We start from the raw sequence: 25,519 nt of genomic DNA, 5'->3' as shown, positions 1-25,519 counted from the left end.
AGTGAGCGAGGGGAGGATTGCTATATAGTATATAGCTGTACTAATGTTTCGCGCCTGAGGACGCGTACTCGTGAGAGCATTACGGGATCAGGGGGATCATGAGATCAGCCGTGACGCGGCAGGATGCGAGCTACGAGCTCTCGCAAAGTTCTTCGTCGGGTATCTAGCAGCGAGCATCTGCAAATGGCCGAGCGTGACGCGTGAAACGTGAGCGGCTTACTAGCCGGTCGCTATTGTTTACGAGGCACGGGCTTTTTGGTATTCGGTAGGAAAGGATGCGAAGCTGGAGGGGGGGGGGGGGGTGAGGGTTAACATCGGAGAAAGAGTGAAAGGCACGCCAAGAAGGCAGACAAAACGCGCACTTCTCTCGTATCTCGCCACCGACTTTTCTCTCGTCGTTCCACATTTCAACCCCGCATTTCGACTCTACCCCCCTCCACTTTTTCGACCACCAAACCTGTTTTATCATATCCCTCCGTAAGCCATAATCCTTTTGCGTTACACTCGCTTAAAACTTTTCACAGATTCTCGTCAGGGTCTTTGTCATTATTCATTTTGCTGCGTTCACATGTGTGAAATGTGAAATGGAAAAATTAATGATCCTAAAAGGCAAGGATGTATCGTTTGCACTGCAAAAATGCCACTTTAATTGTCGTCGAAACGATTTTTTTAAAGGGGACGCTTTTGAGCGGAGGCTCGACTCTAGTGGTTATATACCAATGGATTATATATATATATATATATATAGGCGAGAAACGAACGCGATACAACGCCCCGCACCTGCATGCCTCGCCTTTTATCGGACGCGTTTGGCAAGAAGAAATTTAATTCCTTTTTTGTCAAGAGAATTTTCTTCACACGACTGAACTAAAAACCGTTCTGGATAAGAAACTATAAACTTATCCTATTATTTCTCTCTTTGTTGTTTCGTATCTTCCTATCTTTTATACCGCGAAATCTCCTTATACTCCCTTTTCTGCCTTTTTACCCTTTATCACGCCACTCTATTATCGAGTTGCATCGCCTTGGCTATCTCCGACAGCTCGCATTTTCTCCACCTGGATTGAGTCGCTAGGCGAATAAGGAAGGAAACACATCGCTGTAGGACGCTCCGAAAAGGAATTCTAGGAAAATTAAGGAAAATAAGCGTTGGGATCTATATAAGGAGTTGGAGTAAGGGTACAATCTTAAAAGGACCCAGGTAACTCTCTCTCTCTCTCTCTCTCTCTTCCTGTACGACTCGACTCTTTTATTTCGGGAATTTTCAGCCTCTCACCGGTTTGTTATCGATTTCTGTATAAAGTTTCACGACTAAAGTCAATTACGAAGAAACTGGCGATACGAGGAGCGTTTTAATCATTGGTCGACAAGAAGTTCTCTGTAATTTCCTCCACCAATGGCGATATAATACTACCTATTAAACATTTTTTAGTTTTTATCGCTTTTAATTACGATAAATTACATGGTTTTACCATTGAGCTTTTCTACCACGCCTGATTTTTTGCGATGCTCCAATTTTCGTTTGTTTTGTTTTACCCGATTTTTTTCCTTCCCGAACGTACAAAACCAACAGCAGTGTACGCTTAATGAAGAATTATTTAGTTATGGACCAGTTTTCACGGCGAGGTAAATATTAAAAAAGGCCCTAATTCACGAACATTGGCAAACTATGGTAGTTTTTCATAGAAATTATACATATTAATGCGAATGAAGCTGTGAGTAACGTCGGTCGACTATTAGCTTGAAACTAATTAGAGTGACTCGGATAAAAGTCCTTCGTCGGAGTTTCAGGTCAAACTCTCGAGCTTCGTGTCCCTCTCTACTTGCATTCTTACTCTTCTATTTGCCATTCTTCTTTGTTTCCGCCTATGTGTCTTCCTTACCCGAAACATTAACTCTCTATCTTAATTATTAAGACCGGCCAAACCTGATAAACGACCTCGAATAAATTCCAGTAAATCCATTAATTAATTGCCCTGCTAGCAAAATCTATGTCCCGAGTCTTGCTTATTTCAATTAGAGTTCACTGCTTCAATAATATATGTGAGATTGCCAAAGGATCTTTTCCAACAAGGATAAAAACGTAATTTGATAATTGGTCAAATTTTCGAAAGAATTTCAATCTCTTCTACTTAACCCTTTATTGTTAACCGAGATAGTTGGCCGATTATCCTGTACACTATTATGGTAATAGTGATCTATTATGCAAGTTGAGCAACTAGTTATAACATTATATTAACTGTGAAAGCTTTTTCGTCACTACTCTCTGCCATCCGACAGAGAATCGCACTATTAACGCCAGCTAACCCTCTACTTCATCCCTCTTCTAAAAAGTACTTTCTTCCCATCCAAACCCTCCATCCATTTCAAAATGCAATCTGAGAAATATATGAACTCGCAATATTTACCGGATCTGTTTAATACAGCACCATTTCTCATTGCCATTTTTTCTCATGAAATTTTCACCCCGTTATACCCCTCTTCTCTGCAGCCTATACATTTTCTTTATTATCTCTGGGATGAAGAAATTGGTGAAAAAAAAGGCAATTTTCTTTTATTTATTAAGTAATCAATATTAAATTAAAGCCGGTCGATTATTAAGCTTTATAGAAGTCGAGAGCGTAGCTTTTCGCCGATTGATATTGACGCTTTAATGAAATTTTCTTTCGCGGTCGGGTAGGGTCAAGAACGTGAAAATTTATTCCTTCTCTCAAAGAGCCGCCTTCCGTACTTGATTGTAAATGAAATTTGTTGCGGCCAATGGCGGCTCTTGGCTCTTGTTGCCTCCGGGTAAGAAATTTTCACCATTTTATACCGTCGTCGCCGCAGCAGCATCCAATCCTTGGTATCTCAAGATTGATGCTTCAGCCTGGAAAATCTTGAAAGGCATGAAACGAGGGGCGTATAGTTAAAAAACTACGAGCCATAAATTATACGAGTCATTATTATGCTATATACATATATTTGAGATACCATTCTCCACTCCCGGAATAAATAATGTTCTAATAAACACATTTATATATATAATCTCAGTGCTTATATCAGATTATGCTAATATAGTATTATTTCGAACAATTTTCTTTCCGCAATCACTTGTTTTTAGTCGTGTAAATTTATGATGCTATATTCACACGGATCGCCTATTTTCTTAAACCACATTAATATAGTGCGCTATCAATTTTTTCATCAGCTACTAAATTTTCCCTTTCAACGCGACGGAACGCGTCGCGCTGCACCCGTCTTTTCTTCGACTATAAATATATAGGCTGTATCGAGTTATTCCTATGCCTATGTTTCGTCATAGAAAAAGAATAATTTTTATGAAAATGCACATTATATTCTCGTCATATAGATTTCTAAATAAAAAGTTTCCTTTCCCTCTTCGTATTTAGGAGCTATGGAAAAAATCTTGTTAAACTTATTGAAAAGAAGTTGGAAGTTATAGGTTTTTAATATATCGACCACACGGCCCAACGCATAGGCAAGACCGGCAGACTGAGAATGTGTTGAACTTTAAAATACGTTGAATACGTTAAAGGGAAGGGTAATATTTTAATGAACGCTCCACTGACTGCTAGTGTGATATTATATCACCACACCTCATATTCTCATTTCACAGAAGACGTCACGAGAATTACCGCATAAAGCTCAACTTTATTATCGCTTTTGGCCGTTCCGACGCTTCGCACCTCCCTGCTTTCCACGCTAATGGTTAATAATTCCAATTTTTAATTAATCCAACGAACAAAGAGGGATTTCTCGAGCTCCGACACAACAGACGGAATTTATTTCTTTGCATGACGCGAATGTAATATCGACGCAAAAATATCGACTATGAATCAGAGAAGCACGTTGTCGAACTACCCGCATAGATATTTTCATTTACCTTTGAAGCCATCGTCCCGGGAATTATTGCAGCTGTGGAATCGCATTAAAAAAAAATCTCTATGAGATATAGCCGGCTTTTCTCCTTAACACGACCAAGTTTTTCAGTGAAAAGCATTTGCGTGACTTATCGATCGAGTAGCAAGCATGCTAAATAAAATCCAGTATTTCCAGTCGTGTCAGAGAAGAGCGCGTCCATGTGCGCACACAAAACACACGAATGCTCACACACATTTGGATAGAAGTATGTAATATAGAACCGAGTAAATAAATTTATAAGAACGGAGGGGAAGCGCGCGCGCGCGCGCACACACACACACACTCGACTCCCTGTGATATGCGTCTGGGAGGGAATAAGTTGGGGTATGTGCAGTGCATGGAGAGGAGAATGAGAAAAATATAAACGCGTATATAAATTCTTAAGCTGCTTTCCTCAATACATTGCTGGGGTGTTACAATAGCAAACAACCAATGCGTTGGTAGCATCCTTTATCAGTGCAGGAACGATCGGACAAAGGAATATTTTACAGTTACGACTATAGGCCAACTCTTTAGAACCCCTCGACATAACTTAACCGCACATCTCTCACGCTTCGACACTTGCCAAGAAGATTTGCCATGTTTTATGGCACCTTCCGAAAAGCATTTAATTTTAACATTCACTTTGACCTTCGTACCCTGCACGTCTACCTGCCATCATTTTTTCCTCCCACGGTACCCCTAGCTCCTATATTTTTTCTCCGCACAGTTTCATTCTCGCTTTTATTTCATCGTCAGATTTATGTTCAGCGATATTATGATCCAAGACCGCCGCGAAAGTAACAGAATTTTAGTTAGCGGGGAATGCGTAGAATGATTAATTATGAATTTTTTGTGTAACTGCGAAACATGAAAGGGATTTGGTTGGGTGCAGGTGGCCGCAAATGGAATGTATGGGAAGGGGCTGTTAAAAACGACAATTGGTCCGGCGAATAATGTCACGAAGACCATCAAAATACGTAAGAAGAGTGGCAAAACAGCGATAGGTCGGGGGAAATGTGGAGGAGAGCCCATGCCAGATTCGTTTGTTTCCGTTTCGAACATCGAATTTCGCTCGCGTAATGTAACAATAAATTCGCGTGATTCGGATTTCCAATTAAATTTTCCTTTCGTGCCGGATTCTCGCAGAGAGAAAATCCCGTTCGAGAGGCCGAGTGTGATTTAACGGCAAAACGTGATCGCCATTCGAATATTTTTTTAAGCAGGAATAAAGAATTAAGCAGAACGCGCTCTGCATGCATATAGCTATAAGCTCTGCTGCATGTTTATACATGTCTATATATATATATATATAATAATGTACTCCGAAGTCACATATAGTCTATACTAATGCATTATGGAACTGATCTACCTGATAATCCTACGAATCTCGTATTCCGCCAATTTTCGCACGTTAGATGTTTACCTATGATTATTTATAAATCTATGCAGCATATAAACGTGGTGTATATGCGTGTAGAATACGAAAAACACATTGCAATTTGGAATGGCCCTTCCAAGGGGGGAACCGCTTTAACACACATTATTAAATTTATTTCAATGAAAAGACGAGTAAAGACTTTGTATGCGTAATTATGAAGCAGGAGGCGGAGCATCACGTATTTTAATTCAGAAGAGAGCTTTTCTTTTATATATAACAAATTAAAGCACGTTTTTTGCTTGGAAGGATAAATGGTTAGGAGCATTTACCCTTCGCGCGTTTGAAAGCAATTAAAAGGTCGTCTATATAATAATCGCTGAATGGCCAATACCGAATACTGGTTGCATTTTTTCTCATCTATTTTATTAGCAGTCCGATCGCTTCCACGCCTCGTGAAAATCGAGGCTGCGCTGGTTATCAGCCGCTACCAGTGGTGGAGTATATCGCCTCTTAATAGTTTAATATGCGCTATATTCAGGCGGTAATTCGCTCTCCCGCCGAATACCTTATAAAATTCCGATTAAAACTTGGAAAATTGATGGAAGGCCACAACTCGATACTGTAAATATTAATATCCGAAGTTATTCAAAACAGTTTTTCCTCCTATTTTCACCGTCTCCTCGTTCATTCATATTTAGGCAAGCGATTCCCAAACGAGATATCCTAACTTTATTCTTCAAGCAACAATGATGGGAGCAAGAATCGAAGACATGCAAGTATTAGGATAAGTAGAGGATTTCTGCTGGTGCAGGTTAGATATTAGGTGGAAACTTTTTACCAGTGACGAATCGATAGATTTTACCTCACTCGCTCTCTAGCTCGCTTATAAGCGGGAGAAGAGGAAAAACTTTGTTGTCCGGGTGCGAGAGGGGTGTATGCACACATGGTGGCACTTCGGGATCGTTTAACACTTACCAACAACTTCGAGGAAAAGAAATATACTGGTTGGGGGGTGCGTAGATACTTGGCATTCGTACATTCCACCGTCCCTCGACTGAACATACTTAATTTGAAGAGTCCAGTCCTCGCTGTGGTGGAAGTGAATGGCCTGGAAACGTTCGTCGTTGGCGTACGTCGTTAGCCCGACGGTTAACAACTCGTGAACCTTTTTCCGTTTGATCCATGACACCTGAAAGTCAATAAAAAGTTTCTTATCAGCCTTTGGGATATGACCCTTGTGATGGCGAATTCACTCATACAGGACACTGTTGCTATTGAGATTTCACATTATCTCTCTAACGAGCTGCCATTATCTCGTCGCCCACCAAACTTCCTCTTTAACGAGTTGCCTCATCTACCCAATTACCAAACATTTGCTCACAAACTGATAAACTTTTTCGATATCCCATGATCCATAAACTTTGAAAAAAAATAAAACTATATAAGAGTATAGTGAAAAATAATTCACGTTTGTATTATCCCACAAAAAACAAGCTTCGCTTGTAAAAAAGGGCGCGGGAAGTGCATAAATCGTCCAGCATTATTAAGATATCTTGCCGTCGAGACACTACCGCGTGTCTCTTGATATGCTAAGTCATTTTGTACTTTCTCATAAAATATGCACTATTGTGTTGCATTGACGATATATAGGCCTATAGCGCGAGAATTTATCATTCGACATCTTACATCGTCGAAACATAATATGTCAAATTTTATTTGACGTGGGCTGCAACAGTTGTTTCACGGAGAAGCTGGATCTTGCAGAATACTTGAAGGGTGCAAAACGGAAATTGAAAAGGGAAACTATGACGGTAGATTAGGATCGCTCCGATTTTGGAACTTGTTGACGTTATCCGGAAGTTGGCTATGTTGGTCTAAACAGAGCATTTCGTGGAAAGTTCGCAAAGTCAAGTTCCTCCGGCGAACCTCTATAGTATATATTATTATAAACACATCAAAGTGGTCTCGATAATTGTGAGCCTTAAGCATTCGCCAAGGGCTTCTTCGCATGAATAGAATTCATGCAAACTGGTTTCCCAAATCTAATCAAAAGTTATTCCAGTGCGCTGAATAGGTTCGGTCAGCTGCCGCGATAACTAACAGGGCAGGCCGGAACTTTTGCTGAAATAAGGTTGATTTCTTCACGTATATAATTTTTCCTCCCTTTATTCATTTCTCATGTATGCATTCATCAATCGTTTTCTCATCTTCATCCCTAAGATTTCTCGCATATGCCGAGAGCGTTGTGCAAAAAGGAACGACAAACACAACAGAAGTAAGACTACCAAGGCACATCAGGACAAAGTTTTGATTACATAATTATGTTCTGCTTGAAAACTCGATAATGCAGTTTCACGCAACTAATCCCCTTCAGGCATTGAACGCGAGCTAAGAGCCCGTAGATTGTCCTTAAGCTTGCCTCCTGCCTCTCAACAAGATAAGCTAGAATTTCTGCTGGATGAATCAAGCGAGGAAAATAAAGGGGAAAAGAGACTGCGATAGAGCGAGCGCCGAATATAAGAATCGTAAGAAAATCTAGTATATCGATCCCTGTCATCGCAGTTGTTAAAGAGGATCAAAGAGGAGAATTTGATATTCTCGAAATTTCAATGCCAATAAATCCAAGAATCGACGACTTTCAGAAGGAAATTTTCGTCCAAGTATATTGTGAAAGGTGCAGGCGAGAAATAATTTGTCGGATCGTCTCTGATTCACAGTGGCCGCGATGATCGGGCCCCGGCCGATGGAGAATTGGCTGTACAAGCAGAAAATAAGATAGCAAAGTGGAAGAGAGGATAGAAGGGTAACTCGGAGAGATTGGGTGAGTGGAAAGCAGGATCGGTAGGCTACCGTCTTCTAATGACAGGAGTCCAAAACTCGTGGAGGAAGTTCCTGCAGGGAACTCGGACGAGACAACTCCAAATAGAAAGCGTATCGAGACCTCTAACGTTATCTGGTGCGACAGGCCAAATTGAATCAGCTGGCTCGACTACTTCTGGAAACTACATCTTTCAACGATGTGAACGTCGTGTCAAATTGGGTCGATATACTTCGTCCAATTAGGTATGTACGCAAATTCGTCCAAACAGGAGCATTTTATGAATTTCATTTCCTACGAATTACTTTGAAGTAGTTAGGTTACGGAAAATAGCTTATTGCCAAATTCTCTGTCGTTCTAATGGAGCAACATTAACTGTCTTATATATCGCTTGACTAATTATATCCTTGACAATTTGCCAAGCTGACAAATGTGAGTGAAATGAGTCGCCTTTCAGGTGGATCAACGTGCAACTTCTCTTATTCGTCAAACCCTCCAGGAATATTGCAGCGCAAATATCAAATGGAAAAATAATGCCGTAACAATTACAATGGTTCAAGATTGTCAGAAACACGCATCATTTCGAAAAGCTATTTTGCCTTGGCTAAAATCGATCTCTCCCTATTTCGTAGTCGCGTTAAATAACTGCTACATTTTGAGACGTAGCCTGTCGAAGGTGGCGTTCCTTTGAAGCGAAAAGTTATATTGAAAGCTTAGCAAAAAATAAATAAAGCATGCAAATCGAAAAAGGCATATCAGCCTTGGGCTATGCGCATGAAAAGTTTGTGAAAAACGAGTGAGCTACGCAGCAAATAAGCAAATCGATCGACCCTACAAGCGAAATCTGTTTTCAAAACTCATTTCCTCTAATCCTCTTTAATTCCTATCAAACTTTAATACTACTCAATTTTTCAGGGAAGTACCTTACAAAGCTCCATTAAATGAAAACAGATAAATACAGTTTTAATAGCTCTTGAAAATAAATTATCTATTGCTCATTGAGATTCGATGCAGCTTTATCAATCATTTATGATTATAAGCAATCAAGGCTTCGTACTATTTATTTAATCAGAAATAATTTAATATCGTTATATATACCGACTTTCTATAGTTTCTTAAGAGGCCATTGAGTGATTTTTTACTGGCAATAATATTCCGATTAATTTATGAAGAATATTTTAGCCAATTCTCGTTACGCAACTCGCCCCTACTAAAAGAAGACTTGTTAATACCCTATATCGTACATTAAACTTTGTCGTAGTTTTTTTCTACAACTCTGTTCAATCAGCACCGCTTGATAAACTCGGTTTTAGAAATGAATCGCACTGTGATGGAAAAATGCAGATTAATCAATTGGAAAAAGCCATTTTTCTCAATTTGCACGGCTGCATTCATTTGTATACCTATATGCACTGTTTGCGTGAAGCGCGGCGTCAGCTTCGACCAAATGACATTAAACACTAATAAAGCACCAATTTGTCGCAATCTTCCAAATAATGGGTTTATAGTTTGATCTCTGCCGAATAGCAGCTAGGCGTTTCGTTTCGACTCTTAAAACAATTTTCACAGTTGCTGAACGATGAAAAGTTGAGCATTAACAAATGCGAGAAGTTTGATAATAATCAGCAATAGTTGAAGTAACAGCATAAAGAAAAGAAGAAAGGCATGGAAGAAGAATAATGATGTTCCGTAAAGACTAAAGATGAAGAAATTTAAAAAAGTATAGGGAATGCAAATAAAAGAAGGGAGCTCCTGCATGGATTCAAAGGGACCAACTGGCGTCGTAGCTCCAAGTTCGAGCGGAAGTTTGGAAAAGTAGTAAATAAAGTTTAGAAATGATAAAAATCGATTGGCCATGGGCCAGGATATTTGAAAGTTTCGTGGGAGCACATATGTATAGGTGTAGGTAGATGTCGCACGATTAGAATTGACAAGGATAGAAGCCAAAAATCATATTTGGAATTTGTCGTCGTGCATGCGGGAAAGGGATATATATATATATATAGTAGGGGATGAGAAAGGAAGTCACACGTGCAAACACGTCCAACCCTATCCCGCACTTCCGGAATGTGCGATCAATTCACCGTGAATTTTGAGGACTTTTGGACAGCAGTAATATATATATATATACATATATATACATATATATACTCTCACCTCTCATTCAAGCTCTTCAGCAAATTAATCCAAGGAATTTCCTCACGGCCTTATTTTACCTCGAGGCCAAAACGTCCCATTATAGTAGAGACTGCAATCGCTGAGTGAAGTTTGAAAAGAGAAATTTCAATGAAAAATTTCGCAGAGCCGAGGTTTACCAGTCAGATATTCCAATGTTTTTATATCTGCTTTGAAAAAAGTGCTCATTGCTTTTTCCCAATTTTTTTTTATATGGTTGACAAGATTTTTGCGATTCGATGACATTCTAACGATTCACGGCTATCGCGCTATTCCCAATCCGCAAATTTTCAGCAATACGACTCAATATTTACATTCCTTTTATTCCTACATTCGTATCGACTACTTCATCCCTCCTTTCACTACGTTGCTCTCGTAACCGTACTTGACTCATACATCATATTAAATATACCAGAGAGATTTTTCTAGAATTGAACGAATTCCTAAATGAACGTTTAATTATACAAGGGCCAAGCGATGCGTGATATCTTTTTCCTCGATATTATTATATATATATATATATATCTATGAGAGAATATTTTTACGCTCATATAAACACTGCAATTCACGCCTAATCGAACATCCTACGTCGAAACAAAATTTTCTCTAATGCGACGTTCCACTTCATTCTATAGCTAATACAGAAAGTTTTTTCAGTATCTGTCGCTGGTTCTTTTCATTTATAGAATCAATCTCCGTTCTCATCTCTCTTGACATATAATCCCTATACATGTTCCAAATTTATATAAAACCTGTCGAAACATCGAGATTAAGATGAAAATATTCAAATGGCAGCTGAGAGGAAAAACAGTGAGAATTTATAAAAATAATTTTTCCTACTATAAAATTTCGTTATCAAGAGTTTTATTATTTTCGCCTACACAATCATAATTCCATCCCACAGATAAAATGTGCGACAGAATATTTTTGATCTCCATATCGCTGTTATAGGGAGTTGCCAGGTTATCACCTAGATAAAATTTTTTATTAATCATGTTGTAAATCTGATTATTGACTTAATAGAAAATTGTTATATGAGAGTATTTTGTTTAATTGAGATGACAAAAGAATTGATATAAAATAACATTTATTAGGAATGTAATAATTATTATACAGAAAAAGACGAGGCTCGGAGGTAGAGGAACTTGAAGAATATTGTTTGATCTGCATAAAGTGACTTTGCACAAATGAATGACGATTATAACGGGCAAAGCTGGTGGGTTTGGTTCGATCAATATGATCATTTTAATTAAAACTGTGAGTACACAAGGATTTCACTATCGTATTTTCACGAGGTGGTTGTTTCACAAGCAAGGCCTCGCGCGTCAAACACAATCGCGCGGGTTGCCGCAATCCTTCCCGCCCGCGTATAATTAGATTTATGTCGCTTCGTTCATTTCCGTCAAACGAATTTTATATAGAGTTTTTAATTATATGGATAAACCGATAAAAAATACATAGGCACAAAACACTCGAAGCGATCGACATATCGTCTTTCGATCCTTTCAACTTTCGCTAAAACGATCGGAGCAGCAGAAATTCGAGAGTTCCTTTTATACCCCCTAGATATAATTTTACTTTGTTAATTCGTTCACTTCCAGGAATCTGCGCCCATGTTATGATACGACTTAACATGCACGAATATTCCTATATACAGAGTTTATTCAGTCGAGGTCTGGATGCAGTGCGATAGTTTCCACATAGCATATAGAAAATCTAGTTGCACCGGTCAAGAATTTATGATTGTTTTCCAACTCGACAATCGGATTAAAAGCTTTAAGCGTTGGTCGAGAAGCGTCGCGATAATGAAAGGTCGCATTCTGAATACCGGAGAAGGCAACGACTCCCAAAGGAAAGCAACGACGTTCCGGTAACCGGGGCATCCTTGATGGACATTTTTAATACAGCGTTTCATTAAGCTGCGTATAATTTACGTCGATGGAAAATTAGCTGGTGAAAACGCGATCGTCCTTACGGCATAGCACTTTGGATGAAACATCGTCGAGACGAGTCAAGCACAGTTTGGCTTGCTTCAACAGGGTTCTTAATATCCGCTTTAAATTGCATCAAATTTATGCGCAGCGAAGTAAACAAGAAAAACACGGCTTAGCTTTATTAACAAAATTCTGTAAAACAACTTATGAAAAGAGTATACTTTTCCGGCAATTTTTTATACTGAATTTTTTAAGCATATAATCCATTTTCTAATTAGTTTTCAGGTATTTGTAATACAGTTGGTAAATATGCAGGTAGCCCTATTCGGTAACAAACATATACTTAAAAAAAAGCATTATTTGATTCAATCATTTTGTTAAAAATTGCTAGTAAAATATGTACTTGGTATCAATAAAATTTGATCAAATAAATGTATTTGATTAAGTTAATTGTACAAATATTCGTAAAAGCCACAAATTTATCTTGCATTGACACAATTCATATATATATATATATATATATATTTAATACCATCAAAGGGTTTTTTTCTTAATGTATATAGGCAAGGAATTTAACAGTTTTCGGTAGCCTATATACTACTAGGTATATGGATAGCGGCAATTTCTGTCAGTGTGTTTAATTAAAAATCTTGTAATTCGTTGATTAAAAAATGATGGCAACAAATGCTCTGTATTTTCGCAACGACGGGCTTCGTGTTGCCTAATAGCTACACTTTTGAAACAGCTGCAAAATCGACACTACAGCGCACAATTCACATCAGTATATTCAAACTGAGTGAAACAGCTGAGTCTCCAAGGCAGGATATGAATCGCGCCAAAGCGTGTAAGTATAGTTGGATAGCAAAATACTCTCTTACGACCGGATATAAGAAATCTATTGTTCGTTGCGTTTATCACAAAATTCTATAACAATATTTAGGTATTGCCTAATAATTTATCTTTAAAGCCCCCCGCGGCTTCAACTCATTGTTTTAAAATAAAAACTAGTTTTATTAGGAACACTGTCAGGGAAGTTAATATATTATTATAAATGGATTTGTGCATATATCTCGTCTCTTAACAGCGAATTAAATAAATTGTTATCATTAGCGGGTTTTGATAAAACCGAAATAAAAGCGTTTGATGTATATGCATATAGAAAATTCTGCAGCGATAATTCAGACTGGAAAATTAAAGACTATTGATTAATCAGGGTAATTATATCCGCAACAAAAGTTTATTATTGTTGCAGCGTAGAAGGTGTACAGAAAAAATAGAAACTAGAAAAGAAAAAAATTCCATTTGGCGAAAACATTCCTCAGCGCGTAAAAGTGTCAGATAGGAAAAATGGCGGATGTTGCGCGCTAGAAATGTCTAGGAAAATGGAATGGAGAGAAGGCTGCGAAGTGGGTGGCGCAGGGTGCGAGGTGGGAGGAAGGGTAAGTGCGGTAATCGAAACATCAAGCACAGCTCAATCGTTAATCTTCTCGTTTTCGTCCAACTTGATATAGAATTTTGCCATTTTTGCATTTGCGAAAGTGGCAAAATAGTGAGCATTCCTCTCCTTAACACGACTCGATAGAGCCGATCGCACTTTGCCAGGGATTGCTACAGTCTTTCCAAATTATTTGTGATCAATTGGGATTTCGACCCAATTGGGAGGCAACGCGATATTATTGCCTCGTCCATGGTACACTGCACTAAATGCACGCTTGGCGCACAATTGCATATGTACAACCAAAAATCTAAACTCAATATTTTTCCCCCTCGTCTTGTTAACCAAAAGCACACACGTGGCTTCAACTGTTCTCTCGTGTATTATTCGTTTTTAAAAAGATTAAATTTTATGACCAGGCGATCATGCGTGAAATAAAAATAATATTAAAGCATTATGTACGATATACACTGCATGATTAAAGCGAGGTAGATCCAAGTTTTCTGTTATAATAAAAGTCCAGGTTGGAATTAAGGTCACGGGATGAATCGAATGGTATATATAATAATTGCTTCTCACCATGCCATCTCCGAGGTTATGGACGACGCAGGGTAGAAGCGCCGTCGATCCTGACTGAGCGGATACGACGCTGGAATTATCGGTGCCGAAGCTCATGGGCAAAGTGGGCGGCATGTCGACGTCCAATGGTTTCCCTGTAGTGGCGCCGAGCGAATTTACATTGCCGGCCAAGATTTCAGCGTTGGCGGCCGACGGATAATCTGAAAAACAAGCTCGGCTTTAGGATAATCCTCACTGGAGTTTGTAACGTTTATGAAACCCCCCACCCCCTCTCCCACCTCCTCTCGCTTTTTATCCCATCAAATAAATACTATATTTCATCCCTATTCCTCCGTCTTTCAACTTTCTACGCGTTTGGACTGACGTAGCCTGAACGAGAAGAAAGCGTTGGGATAAATGTGCATGTGCATGGGACGTATATAGATTGAATTAAATTTCTTTTTTACTTTTATATACATCTGCGACAGGATTTTGATGCTTCGAGGTTCGCCACTGATCGATACAATATGTGTGTACGTGTGTTGTAGATAGATACAAAGAGCGTATGAAGTAGGAGAGTGACAAATAACGTGATCTGAATTGATACGTCACTTTCTGGATACGGATAGAGGAAATGAGGGAGGTAAGAATATTGCATATAGCATCTCCTGTATATGTATAGGAGATCTATATGTTGAAAAGAAATTTCTGTCTCGACTTTGGTGAGTGGAGGGGGCCGGGAGCGCTCGCGCGGATTATCCTGCAGGCAGCAATTTGGCTAGACGAAGCTAAAGATATAAATCTAAGCCCCGAATAAATAAAACGAGCCAGAGGCAAAGCAAGCATTTAGCTCTCCTAACGGCATGTGAATTCTTGTTAAAAGACTTTCCCTGCGCCGTTAGTTAACCGTCTCCCTGTGGATATCGATCGATCTGTACGTGCGCGTTCGTCGTTATACCAGAGTCTTTCGGAAGAGCTTGTGCCACCCCACCCCCTTCATCATCGACTCTTGATCCTTTCTCATTTTGAAATTCGGGCTGGAAAAATTTCTCCTGATATTTCCCTAGATATATGTAATAACAAAAAATGATCCAAGAAATATATTTACTCCCATTTGCTATATAATCTTAATTGGCTCGGAGTAAACGGAAAATCCGATGCCATGCAAATCTGCACAAGTCGCAGGGACAAATGCTATCCGCTTTACCTAGCACCGAACTATCAAGATGCATATATATGCTTGATTGGACATTTTGAAAATGTTTCTTCGTGTTGTATTATGGTGTTATTTGCTCGCTAATTTCGATAATTACATAAAAATTTAACGGAAAATGTAGTAGAGTTAATTTGCTTTACAAAATTGGTCTAATTTAAAGCCTACGAAAAATTACATTAAGATTTTAATGAATCTTCCCTTTGGGCATCTTGTTTTTAAAATTTTATTCACAGCTGGGTAAAAATATGTTACCGCGCTTTGAGCACGTTGTGATGATTAGGAGGTAGCAGCGTGTAAAGTGAGAAAAAAAGGGATGGAAATTGTGAGGCACTCAGAGATGCAACATTAAATAGCGAAATCCTTTGATTTGAGTGAAACAGCTCGGCTGGCTTTCATCTTGATTTACAGTTGTGTACCTCGAGATCGAGAATCGGCGCTAATTAAAGCGAGGCTGCGTCAACAAGGAATACTTGGGAATTCATTGAAAGTCTTGATTATCTCAAATAAGATTTTGCGCTTAATATTGCAATATTTTTAACTTGAAAATTATTTCATGAGAAAATATGGCGCGCGAGATGTTTAGAAAAATGCGAATTGGTAATATGCTCAAACTTGATTTACTCGTAGGCTATATAATTACGAGTAGAGCTTGAAATAATATAATAAAGTAAGTTCTATGACCAAATCATTATTGGTATGTAAATTGCAATGCAAAGCAATGGTATAGTCATCAACAATAATATAAGGTACAAATATGAGGCAGGTTAAACATCATTACAGTATAAGAACAAGTAAGAATTTTGTAACCTTCCATGAATCGAGTAGGAACAATTCTTGGAGTCGATTCATGAAGATCAGCAATACGTATTGTGCGCTGATAAAAAATTTTAATTTGAAAGCTATTCAATTGAGATCTAGGATTATCTCCGTGCCTGAGAGCACATTTTCATCGTACTTTCATCTACTTTGCAACAAACATAATGTACGCAGGTACAATCAGTCGCAAATCAAAGAGAATCCAAAGTAATGTAAAAGCAGAAAGATTATTAAGCTATCGAAGAAAGAGTTATTAGCGTTTTTCAGTTGAAATATACGTATACTCCCATTTCTTGGTATAACTCTCTTTTCAAAGGATATCTATATGTTATATTATTTGTGTACCTTCGAGTAGCGTCGAAATCAAAAATAATATCACATGCGATCATTATAGAAACTGTAGAAAGAGATGAATTGCGCATCGTTTTGCAAATCCTATTTAGATTCAGGACAATAAACGTCTGAGAAACAAAAGGCAATAGAAAGAAAGAAACAGCTGCGCAACTCGTTTTCATCGCACTATCACTTGTCGAATTTCCAATGCATCTGTCGTTTGTCGGAAGAGACCTCATAGCAGACAAATTTATTCGCGGTTATACAAGGTTTCTTAAGAAAAATCCAGATAGAATAAACCTGCTAGTAGTAAAACACTTCACAAGGATTCCCTTTATTTATTAGCCTCGTCTCGAGGATTTCACCGATTGCTCGCGAATCGGGTTATATCGCATTCCCAAACGAATATTCAGCCTCTACGCGTTTGCTCAAGATAGATAATCAATTTAGGACGAGGGTTATTTGTATTGGAGCGAATTTATTTGTTCCGCGTACGTATAAACCTTCGTCCTATAGAAATTGGGTATTCCGAACACCCCCCCCCCCCCCCCCTCTTCCACTTGTCGCCCAACCCTGATACTATTTTAAAAAAAATATCTAAATACGGCCTTCATGCAGGAAATTGAAAAATATAGCTGAAGAATGATTAAATATCCGTTTCCAGATTACAAATCCCGATTTCGTTTGGAGGTTTTCCGACGGGAAATTGTTGGTGGTGTTGGATCGATTGGAGCATTGAGACCGCGCGAAAGTACACCTAAGTAAGCGCGTGGCCTAAATGGATTTCCGAATATTGAATGATATTTTTTGATAAACCGATCAACCATAAGTTTTCGTGGAAAATCCACGCGAGGACAAGCAGCAATCTTTATGGATTGTCAGGGGAAATACTGATAATCGCGGGAAAAATGTCTTTTGCGGCTAAGCCGAGTACGGGGTTACGGGAATAAATAAGCCTTTCAAAATGCTGGAAAAGCGCGATTTTTGAAATCACTCTTAGCGCGAATCCCATCCATTTGGTAGGATTCCCACAGACGTATGTGCAGCTCAACCGCCTGAAAAGCTGCATTCATCGTTTTCTCTTATTAAATCCTTACCTCTATACCGCCCCGATTCGGCAATCGCAATATTTTAACGTTCCAAAAATCTATAAATGTATTATCAGTTTTTCTTTCTCCCAGAAGATATTATGCTTTAACACTACTTATTATCGTTTCATCAATTCAACAATACTCTTTCTTACAAACTTCAATACAGTTTCAATCAAAATTAACCTGCAAACGTCAAATGATGATCTGAGCTGTCGGCGAAAGGAAATTGCATGTTAAACGTTAACTATAATCTGAGAAATAAATATAGCGTCGTCGTATTTTTAGAGTAAGATTTTTAGGTTATTTGACTTATTGGTAAAATTAAAATTCTCCGTCGCGAAAAAATATTCTATACCCTCAATTGTCCCAACCAATAATAACTCATCTATATATATAGACATCACAATGTATTTTGAGATTTGAAAAAAAGTTCAAACTCGCAATGAACCCCGTCCAAAAAACTCAAGTGACCTGGCAGCTTCGCTAGAATAACAAAATCCAACATAAAATTGGCCTATTTATTGATCTCTCTCTTTTTTTTTTTTTTTTTTGCTATTTTTCATGTAGGAGTGTATATTTCCAAATTTTAACAAAAATATGTTTATCGTATATAGCGAGAAATGAGGTATTTCCGATCAAATAATATAAGACATACCCTCTTTGTATGATTTCTGCTCTCATAATACATGACCTGCAATGATAACGTTAGACTCTTCGTGGATAATATTTCGCTGGTTCATTCGAATGTATAATTAACATTGAATGGTACAATAATATTGTATTTCCACCTCGTTGTAAGCTCGCCAAATATATTGTCTTCGTAAAGCAACGCAGCTTCGCTTTCCCCCACGTCGCGTAATATCCGTCGTATTAGGAAAACTTTGATGTTAGTTTACCAACTCTGGATATTCATGAATAAAACATTACTCCGAACTACGCATGCACCGACAAACGTAAACAAGAGGAAAATTGATACTTCGAGTTACCTAATATCGGCTAGTTTTTGTCAATCCAGATAAATCACTGATATAAAGAACATCAATAATAGGTATATCTATGCCCACGTAGTATATATATATACATTGTTATTAAAATGGATAAAGGGGCTTTGGCATGTACAGTCAAATAATTTATGTGTATAATTGGTAATTTCATTACCTCTACATATATGTATACTCGCATTATAATTACTTGATTAGTGTACGCAATAAAATTATTTCAGATAAAGATAACAATCTCGATCGTTCAATCTTTCAGATAGTTTGTATTAATAACATGTACGCACACAAGTATACGATCCTATCACGCGGCGCGCGTACTCACATAAGCTTCAGTAATGAGTATATAGTGGGTATATACATGGGAAACTCGTGCGTGTAATTATATGCGGTTAAATTATACACTAACCAACTAGGGCTTGCCCTTGTTTAAATCCGATGAGTGTACGTCTAGAAAAGCATGAAATAATGTGAACTCTATCAAGTGGTTTTTTGGCCGAGAAAGACTGCTGTGCTATTTTGCTGAATCGAAGCGGAAAAAAGTTGTGGGGGAGACACGACGCGAGTCGCGACCAATGGAAAGAGAATCAAAAGCGTTTGAAGATAAACGGAAGAATCCGACGTCTAGCCGCGAGAATTATACGCGCCACGAGAGTTCGTTACTGGCAGATGCCCGGAGTTTACAACTTTATTGCCTCTGTTAAATATTACAACACTCGCCGGGAGCTCCTTATGAAACTTGTGCAAAAGAGGAGACGAAACGGAAAAAAAAGAAGGTGGCCCGGCAATATTCTCAGCGCGATATTAAAAGGCAAATGTTGTTTAAGCGAACGAACCACCTGGAACTTTTATGACGGTATTCGCAACCGTGATACTTTGTTTAACTAGCTGGTAAAAATGAAAAAGGACCTGCTTTTGCTAGCAGCGCTGATGGTAAAGCATGAAGATAAATAGTTTGAGCGCTGCCAGAAGAAAGGTGGGAGAAGAAGAAGGGGAATATTCTATATAAGAACAGAAATACTTTCGTATTAAACATATTATACATATATGTATATATTTATATATATGTGTGTGTGTACAAAAAATACAATATATATTAATTCAACGAATTTCTTCGCCGGTCAAATGAAAGTACGGCCGGTCGCCATTCCAACTCACTTTCTTTTGACGTTAAACTTGCTTCAACTTCACGGCTAATTGAAACTTTGGAAACTACGCGGTTCTTTGCCCATCGTTAAAAATTGTAACGCTAAAAAAAGAAAAAGAACGCTACTACCTTTAGCTTAAGATACTTTTTTAATCTATTCGAACTACATTATTTTAAATTGACCGAAACACTTTTCCACGAGCATATAACTTTTTACATTCGAGGATTGTAAATACGGTTTCGAAGGTAGCCAGCATTTTAAAAATAACATTGTGTTTCATGCAGTGATTAGAGGTTATTCGATACAAGGTATTGTAAAGCTGTAAAAATACTCTAATTTAAAAATGAGGAAAACATAATTTATATGGAGGTTATTTTTGTTGTTTTGTTAGTTCATCCTTTTGAAATATACTGTACGATCATTATCCTGAGAAAATCATCGCGCTCGATAATATGCATTGTTCTCATGCACGAGGAATTTTATTTAACGAGTGCTGCTTGAGAAAGTTTAGCGTTGTAAAATAAGCGGAGAGCACTTGCGGAAGTTTCGAAATGAATGACATTGCTCGCCTAAGTTGCTCTAGTGCCAAAACAAGATTGCAAGGTTATTTTCTCGTTAGAAAAGACGAAGCAGATGCGATGAAACCGCAAAAATTTGTCTAAAATCTCAGAAATCTAGCTATTACGGTCCACCTTAATCAAATTTCTGCCAGTGTATCTCGCATTGAAACTTTTATCTACTATATATACAAATATACGTAGTAATGATATTATATATATATATATATATATATATATATATATAAGAAACTGACAATGTTTTACTCGATTGGATTTGGAAATTGTGCTCTTGAGCGTTTAAACAGTACGTATATGCGAATACCATATAGTACAAGTGACGATTACTACTACATGTTCATTTGAACAGGCTCATCTTGCCAAGTGTAAACGTATCTTAATAATAAGCCTTAGTATCACCATTCTAACCTAGTCTTCTCTATTAGATAATATATATTTGATGTAGTAATGAATAGTAAAAATAAAAGATGACTTATGATTTTATACAAATATTTATAATTATACAAATTCTCTAAAAATTCTCTAGTGCAAGGCTTCGCAGTGGTTTGTGATACTCAAAAGCCATTAAAGTGATGTTTAATATTCATCTAGAAACGTAAAGGAAAGCACATTAGGTTTGAAGGAGATGACAGAGAAGAGCTCTTCGTGCTTAACTCGAAAATTTGCAATTTACGAGTGTTCATGATTAAATGATGCGCTGAGTAGCTTAAAACTTTCATGCCAACGTAATCTTTAACACGATTTGTTTGCTGTTGTAACACAAAAAATAGACATAAACGTCGATGTTAAATATATTATCGATGCACTCCCAAAACAATTGCCACATTATTTGCGATTGGTGTATCATATTATACCATACAGTTTTTTTAAAATTATTAATTATTATTTCATGTAAGATGTCTGATTTGAACTAATTATGATACCTCTTTACAGCTAATAATAATAATTTAGATGTATTTGAGTGAATTAGTTCCACACGGAGAGAAAATTCCACTTTTTTTTTTTCAAATTTATAATAGAAAAATTACTATGTATTACTTGAATTGGGGTTCATAACGAAAATGTATTAAATTCTACAAAATAAACAAAATTATATTTATTTGAGCAAAAGGATTGAAAACGTTGGGTGTATTTATGTAATGGCCACAAACAAACTTATAATATAATATCTCTCTCATCATACATTGGTAGAATTTAAGTCTGGTACCTCATGCTTATACGTTATTTAACATCTTATTCACTTGGCTGATTATTCTTTTTATTAAACATATATATATTTTAGACTTCAATATTCTAGTTAAAGTAATCGCTTTACAACACACACACATTTAATCTTTATTTAGACCCATTCAGATAATTACACGATCAATCGTACGTGGAAACAATAACCTTAAAAATAATAAAAAATTAAAAATTTATTCTTAAATTGTAAGGTAACTTTATCGTTAAAGTTAAGAAAAGACATGTTGATTTATTGATTATGCAATATCTATTGGTTTTTGTATATTGTTTATTTATTTTCATTAGTATTCAAATGATTATTCATTAATTGTTTAATAGTATTGCATGGGTTCAGCAATAAACTTTAAACCATGAATCGATCAAGTTCTTAAGGACAGTACTCATATAGTTCGATTTTGATGTAGGCCACAACTAAACAAAAGTAGGTATTCAATTTTTCCAGAACCCTACAGGAAAAAAATTAAGCCTTGACAAAGATAAAGACTAACAGACAATATATTGCCTTTTCATACAAATCATCATGCTCCTGTGTTCAAAATTGATTGGTATATAACATAATTTTCATTATTCTGTACGAATCTGTAGTCTAATACAAAACTTTCGATAGAATTATTTTACAAAGCTGACGGAAATAGAAAATTTGTTGACTTTTGGGATACCTTTTTATATTTATTTGAAAACGATTCTTTCATAGGAATTTGAGAAATTTCAACGACATATTATATACCTTTCATACATGTTTCATTTGTTATTTTTAATCGTATAAAAAGATGCAGTGAGTTAAAAGGATTAAAGATGAGAAGAAAGAAATCACACAGGGGTTAGGATTTAGCCATTGTAACACTAAAAATCCTAGGAATTTTTTACATACGTGTGTCTAAATTTAGAAAGAGTCATTTCACTCTGCAAAATGATATGGTTTTAGCGTTAATATAAAGCAATCGCAGTCAGTATATTCTAGGGATCCATAATGCAAAGTTTTAAAGGGAAGATTATAGGATGTAATGGATTATAATCATGCTGCGATCAGGAGATTTATCCTTAGCTATCAGGAAATCAAGATGAAAGCTACAGAAGAAGCACGAAATTTGTGAGCATGGCCTGGCGGCAATGCGTTTAATGTTACGGATGCATGCTGACTAGAGGGAGGCAAAAGATCCACAAGCTACGTACGAGCTCTAACCACTAGGGAAATAAATCAAATGCGTAAGATAAATCGCGCAATGTCGTTTTCCTCATGCTGAGTTTCCTGCAAAAGTTGCGCCAACCGCCAAGACTGCCACGCTAAATTGAAACCGATCCTACGTGGATGTTTATAGGGTCGTTGAAAATATGTATAAGCATTCCCAAAGCCGGATTATTCGATTAAATAAAGCAAAGCGAGCCTCTTCTATGATCATATTTTGCTCGGGAGAGAAGGATTTTTAAACAATTTTGCTTTACGTTAAAATAGCTTTCGTCCAATTGTAGCTGGTGGCTTGTGTAAAAATTTTCAAATATTTCAATATTTCCAATCCTGCAGAAATCTCCAAATCTTCCTATGCATACATAAGCTATCGATCGCAGCTTGAAATATTTGGCAGGATTGGGTACGGTTGCTTACAATGTGGCGGATTTTCCAAGGGCTAAAAAATTATTGCGCAAACATCTACTTTCTCGATAAAATTGATAATTACCGTCGGCGTTCAAATTGAAAAATTGTAATTTACTACATAATAATAAACTTTTTTGATATTCTTGCACGAGATTGTGATCAAAATTGTTAAATTGTTAAACAGCGAGACGGAAATATCAAAATAAACAATATGGAAATGCAGTAATATCCAGTATGTGTGAAGACCTACACACAATGCGTGAGATACGGAGATAGGGCTGTATTGGTAATAATCGCTAGAAAAACGTTTAATAGAGGCCAATCCTTGTTCAGCCAGATGGATGTTCGAAAAAATGCTGCAATTATTTTCTATCCGTTAATTCATTTTTAATCAAGGTCAATAGTCAATACCGATAGATGTATGAAAAAATATAAGATTTCGTTAAAAATCGTTCAGTCAGAATCGGAATTGAATATGTTTGATAAAATCCAAAGTTTTCTGCCGTAGGCTTAAGGTACTGTTACATTGATAGAAGAGAGAATAAAGGTATTGAAACGAAGAGATAACGATAGTACAAAAAGGAGAGATCGCATGATGAATAGACGACATTGAAAGTGCATCCTCCTTTTTTCTCTACTTTTATTCAGTCTTTTCTATTAGACGAGCTACTTCATTCCTTGCCAAAGTTTTTCGTCTTGTTTTTACCAAATCAAATCTATCTTAAGATATATAACTGAATGAACGAATACCTACATTTAAACTAAAGGAAAAACTTTTGTCCTTATTGGAATTGAATCAGTTCGATTAAATTAGATCCCAGTATTTACCAGTGGAATAACACAGGGATGATGAAAATGAGCTAAATGAGTTGAAGCTAATATAAAAATAAAACTTGGAAACCTTGTTTTTTTTTTAACTTTTCCAAACTTCAAATAAAGAAGATTTGAACAACGTCCTTACAGTATCGTTCGTATGCCACATAATGGGGAAAGATGCAATACGCGTATTGAGCATAAATAACACCGCTTGATATTTGATAAGGTAATAAAATTCATATAGACATATAGCAGAAAAAGGGAGGAAACAGGTATCTTTAATAATAGCTTTGGAATCTTGATCTTAAAAAGGATAGCACGAAAAAAGGAAATAACAGTTATCGAAAGTCTTTCGATGTTAATATGGGAGTACGCGTCCGTGTGCCAGCTTATCATTCGCGCGTATGAGTATATAGAAAGAAAAAAAAGTTGCCTGTGTAATCTATATGTATACATATATCTATATATAAACGAGTTGTATGGTGGATATTATGTTTATAAGTACGTGGTAGTTCAGGTGATAGTAATAAAAAAACGAGTGATAGGTGGGGGTAGGAATTTTCAAAGAGAGTGAGTCGAAGTAAGGATGAGTGTGGAAACTAGATTCCAAAAGGAGAGTGAAAAAAGAAGAGATAAAATGGGAAGACATTGGAAGTCGAAGAGCGTTAAGTGGGTCGGAGTTAGGGGACATGGAGCGTATCTTGCGTGTATTATCGGGGAGTTTCGCGTGTCCCCGCAAGGGCGTGGGCGGATAATATCGAATGGAACGTGAGTAGAGGACGGAACGAAGCTGAGATACTCACCAGTGCGAGCCAGCACGTTCAGCAGGAGCGACAGGACGAGGGTGACGGGTTGGTATCCGTGTATTACGATCATCAGCCACCTCGAAACGTTGAATCCCGCGGCGTGCCATAGAACCGTGTTCTCGCGCACCATATTTTTCCACGCTAGTTTTTCATCCACCGCGCATTCCTCAGCCAAAACACTCACGCTCGTTATTCACCAAAGAATCTTCTATTTCTATCACTTATTCCTTCCAAGTTCACTTTTGCCAAAAGTCCTCTCCCCCCCCTCTCTCTCTCTCTCTCTCTCTCTGCCCCTCCCCACTTTTGAAACTCAATTGTTCCACTCTCTTCCCTCCTTCTCAAACGGCTGGAAAAAGACGCTTTCCCGTTCCCCCTTTGAGTTATCCTTAGGAGATCCTCGGGCACCGAGATATCTCTCTCGTGGCACGTAACCGAGTCTTGAGTTATGAGCCGACGTTATCCGAGATCCAGCCGGTGATTTTTTCCAATCGATCCCAGCCCACCGAGTTATCACGCGCGCTTTGGATCCTGTTACGTCCTTTCGAGCGGGGACTGTGATTGGAATATACGATTTCATATACGTGTCTGATTGCTCGATCGTTTTAACGTTTCAATGTATCTTGCGCTACGGCGAGATATGACATCGATCTAACACACGTTCTAACTTTTTTCTGCAC

The 25,519-nt window shown here is 37.5% G+C and overlaps 1 protein-coding gene across 2 annotated transcripts in view; it reads right to left on the bottom strand.

Annotated features, from left to right (window-relative positions):
• LOC136773225 (uncharacterized) overlaps positions 1-25,053 on the bottom strand; it is a 32,865-nt gene extending 7,812 nt beyond the window's left edge. The window contains exons 1-3 of one of the 2 annotated variants that reach the window (XM_066726717.1): positions 24,840-25,053; positions 14,226-14,437; positions 6,260-6,473 (exon numbers count right to left, since the gene is read on the bottom strand). In XM_066726717.1, coding sequence (XP_066582814.1) covers positions 6,260-6,473; positions 14,226-14,437; positions 24,840-24,972 — 559 coding nt within the window. In that variant the 5' untranslated portion in view covers positions 24,973-25,053. The remainder of the gene's footprint in view (positions 1-6,259; positions 6,474-14,225; positions 14,438-24,839) is intronic. The other variant, XM_066726716.1, reaches the window with a different exon arrangement.
• Between the last annotated feature and the right edge of the window lie 466 nt (positions 25,054-25,519).

This window comes from Prorops nasuta, unplaced genomic scaffold (genome assembly GCF_024137725.1).
Source record: "Prorops nasuta isolate Cenicafe-Biocafe unplaced genomic scaffold, Cenicafe_Pnas_1.2 PNAS00005, whole genome shotgun sequence".
Classification (NCBI taxonomy): domain Eukaryota; kingdom Metazoa; phylum Arthropoda; class Insecta; order Hymenoptera; family Bethylidae; genus Prorops; species Prorops nasuta.
This window is presented reverse-complemented; position numbering and strand designations above follow the sequence as displayed.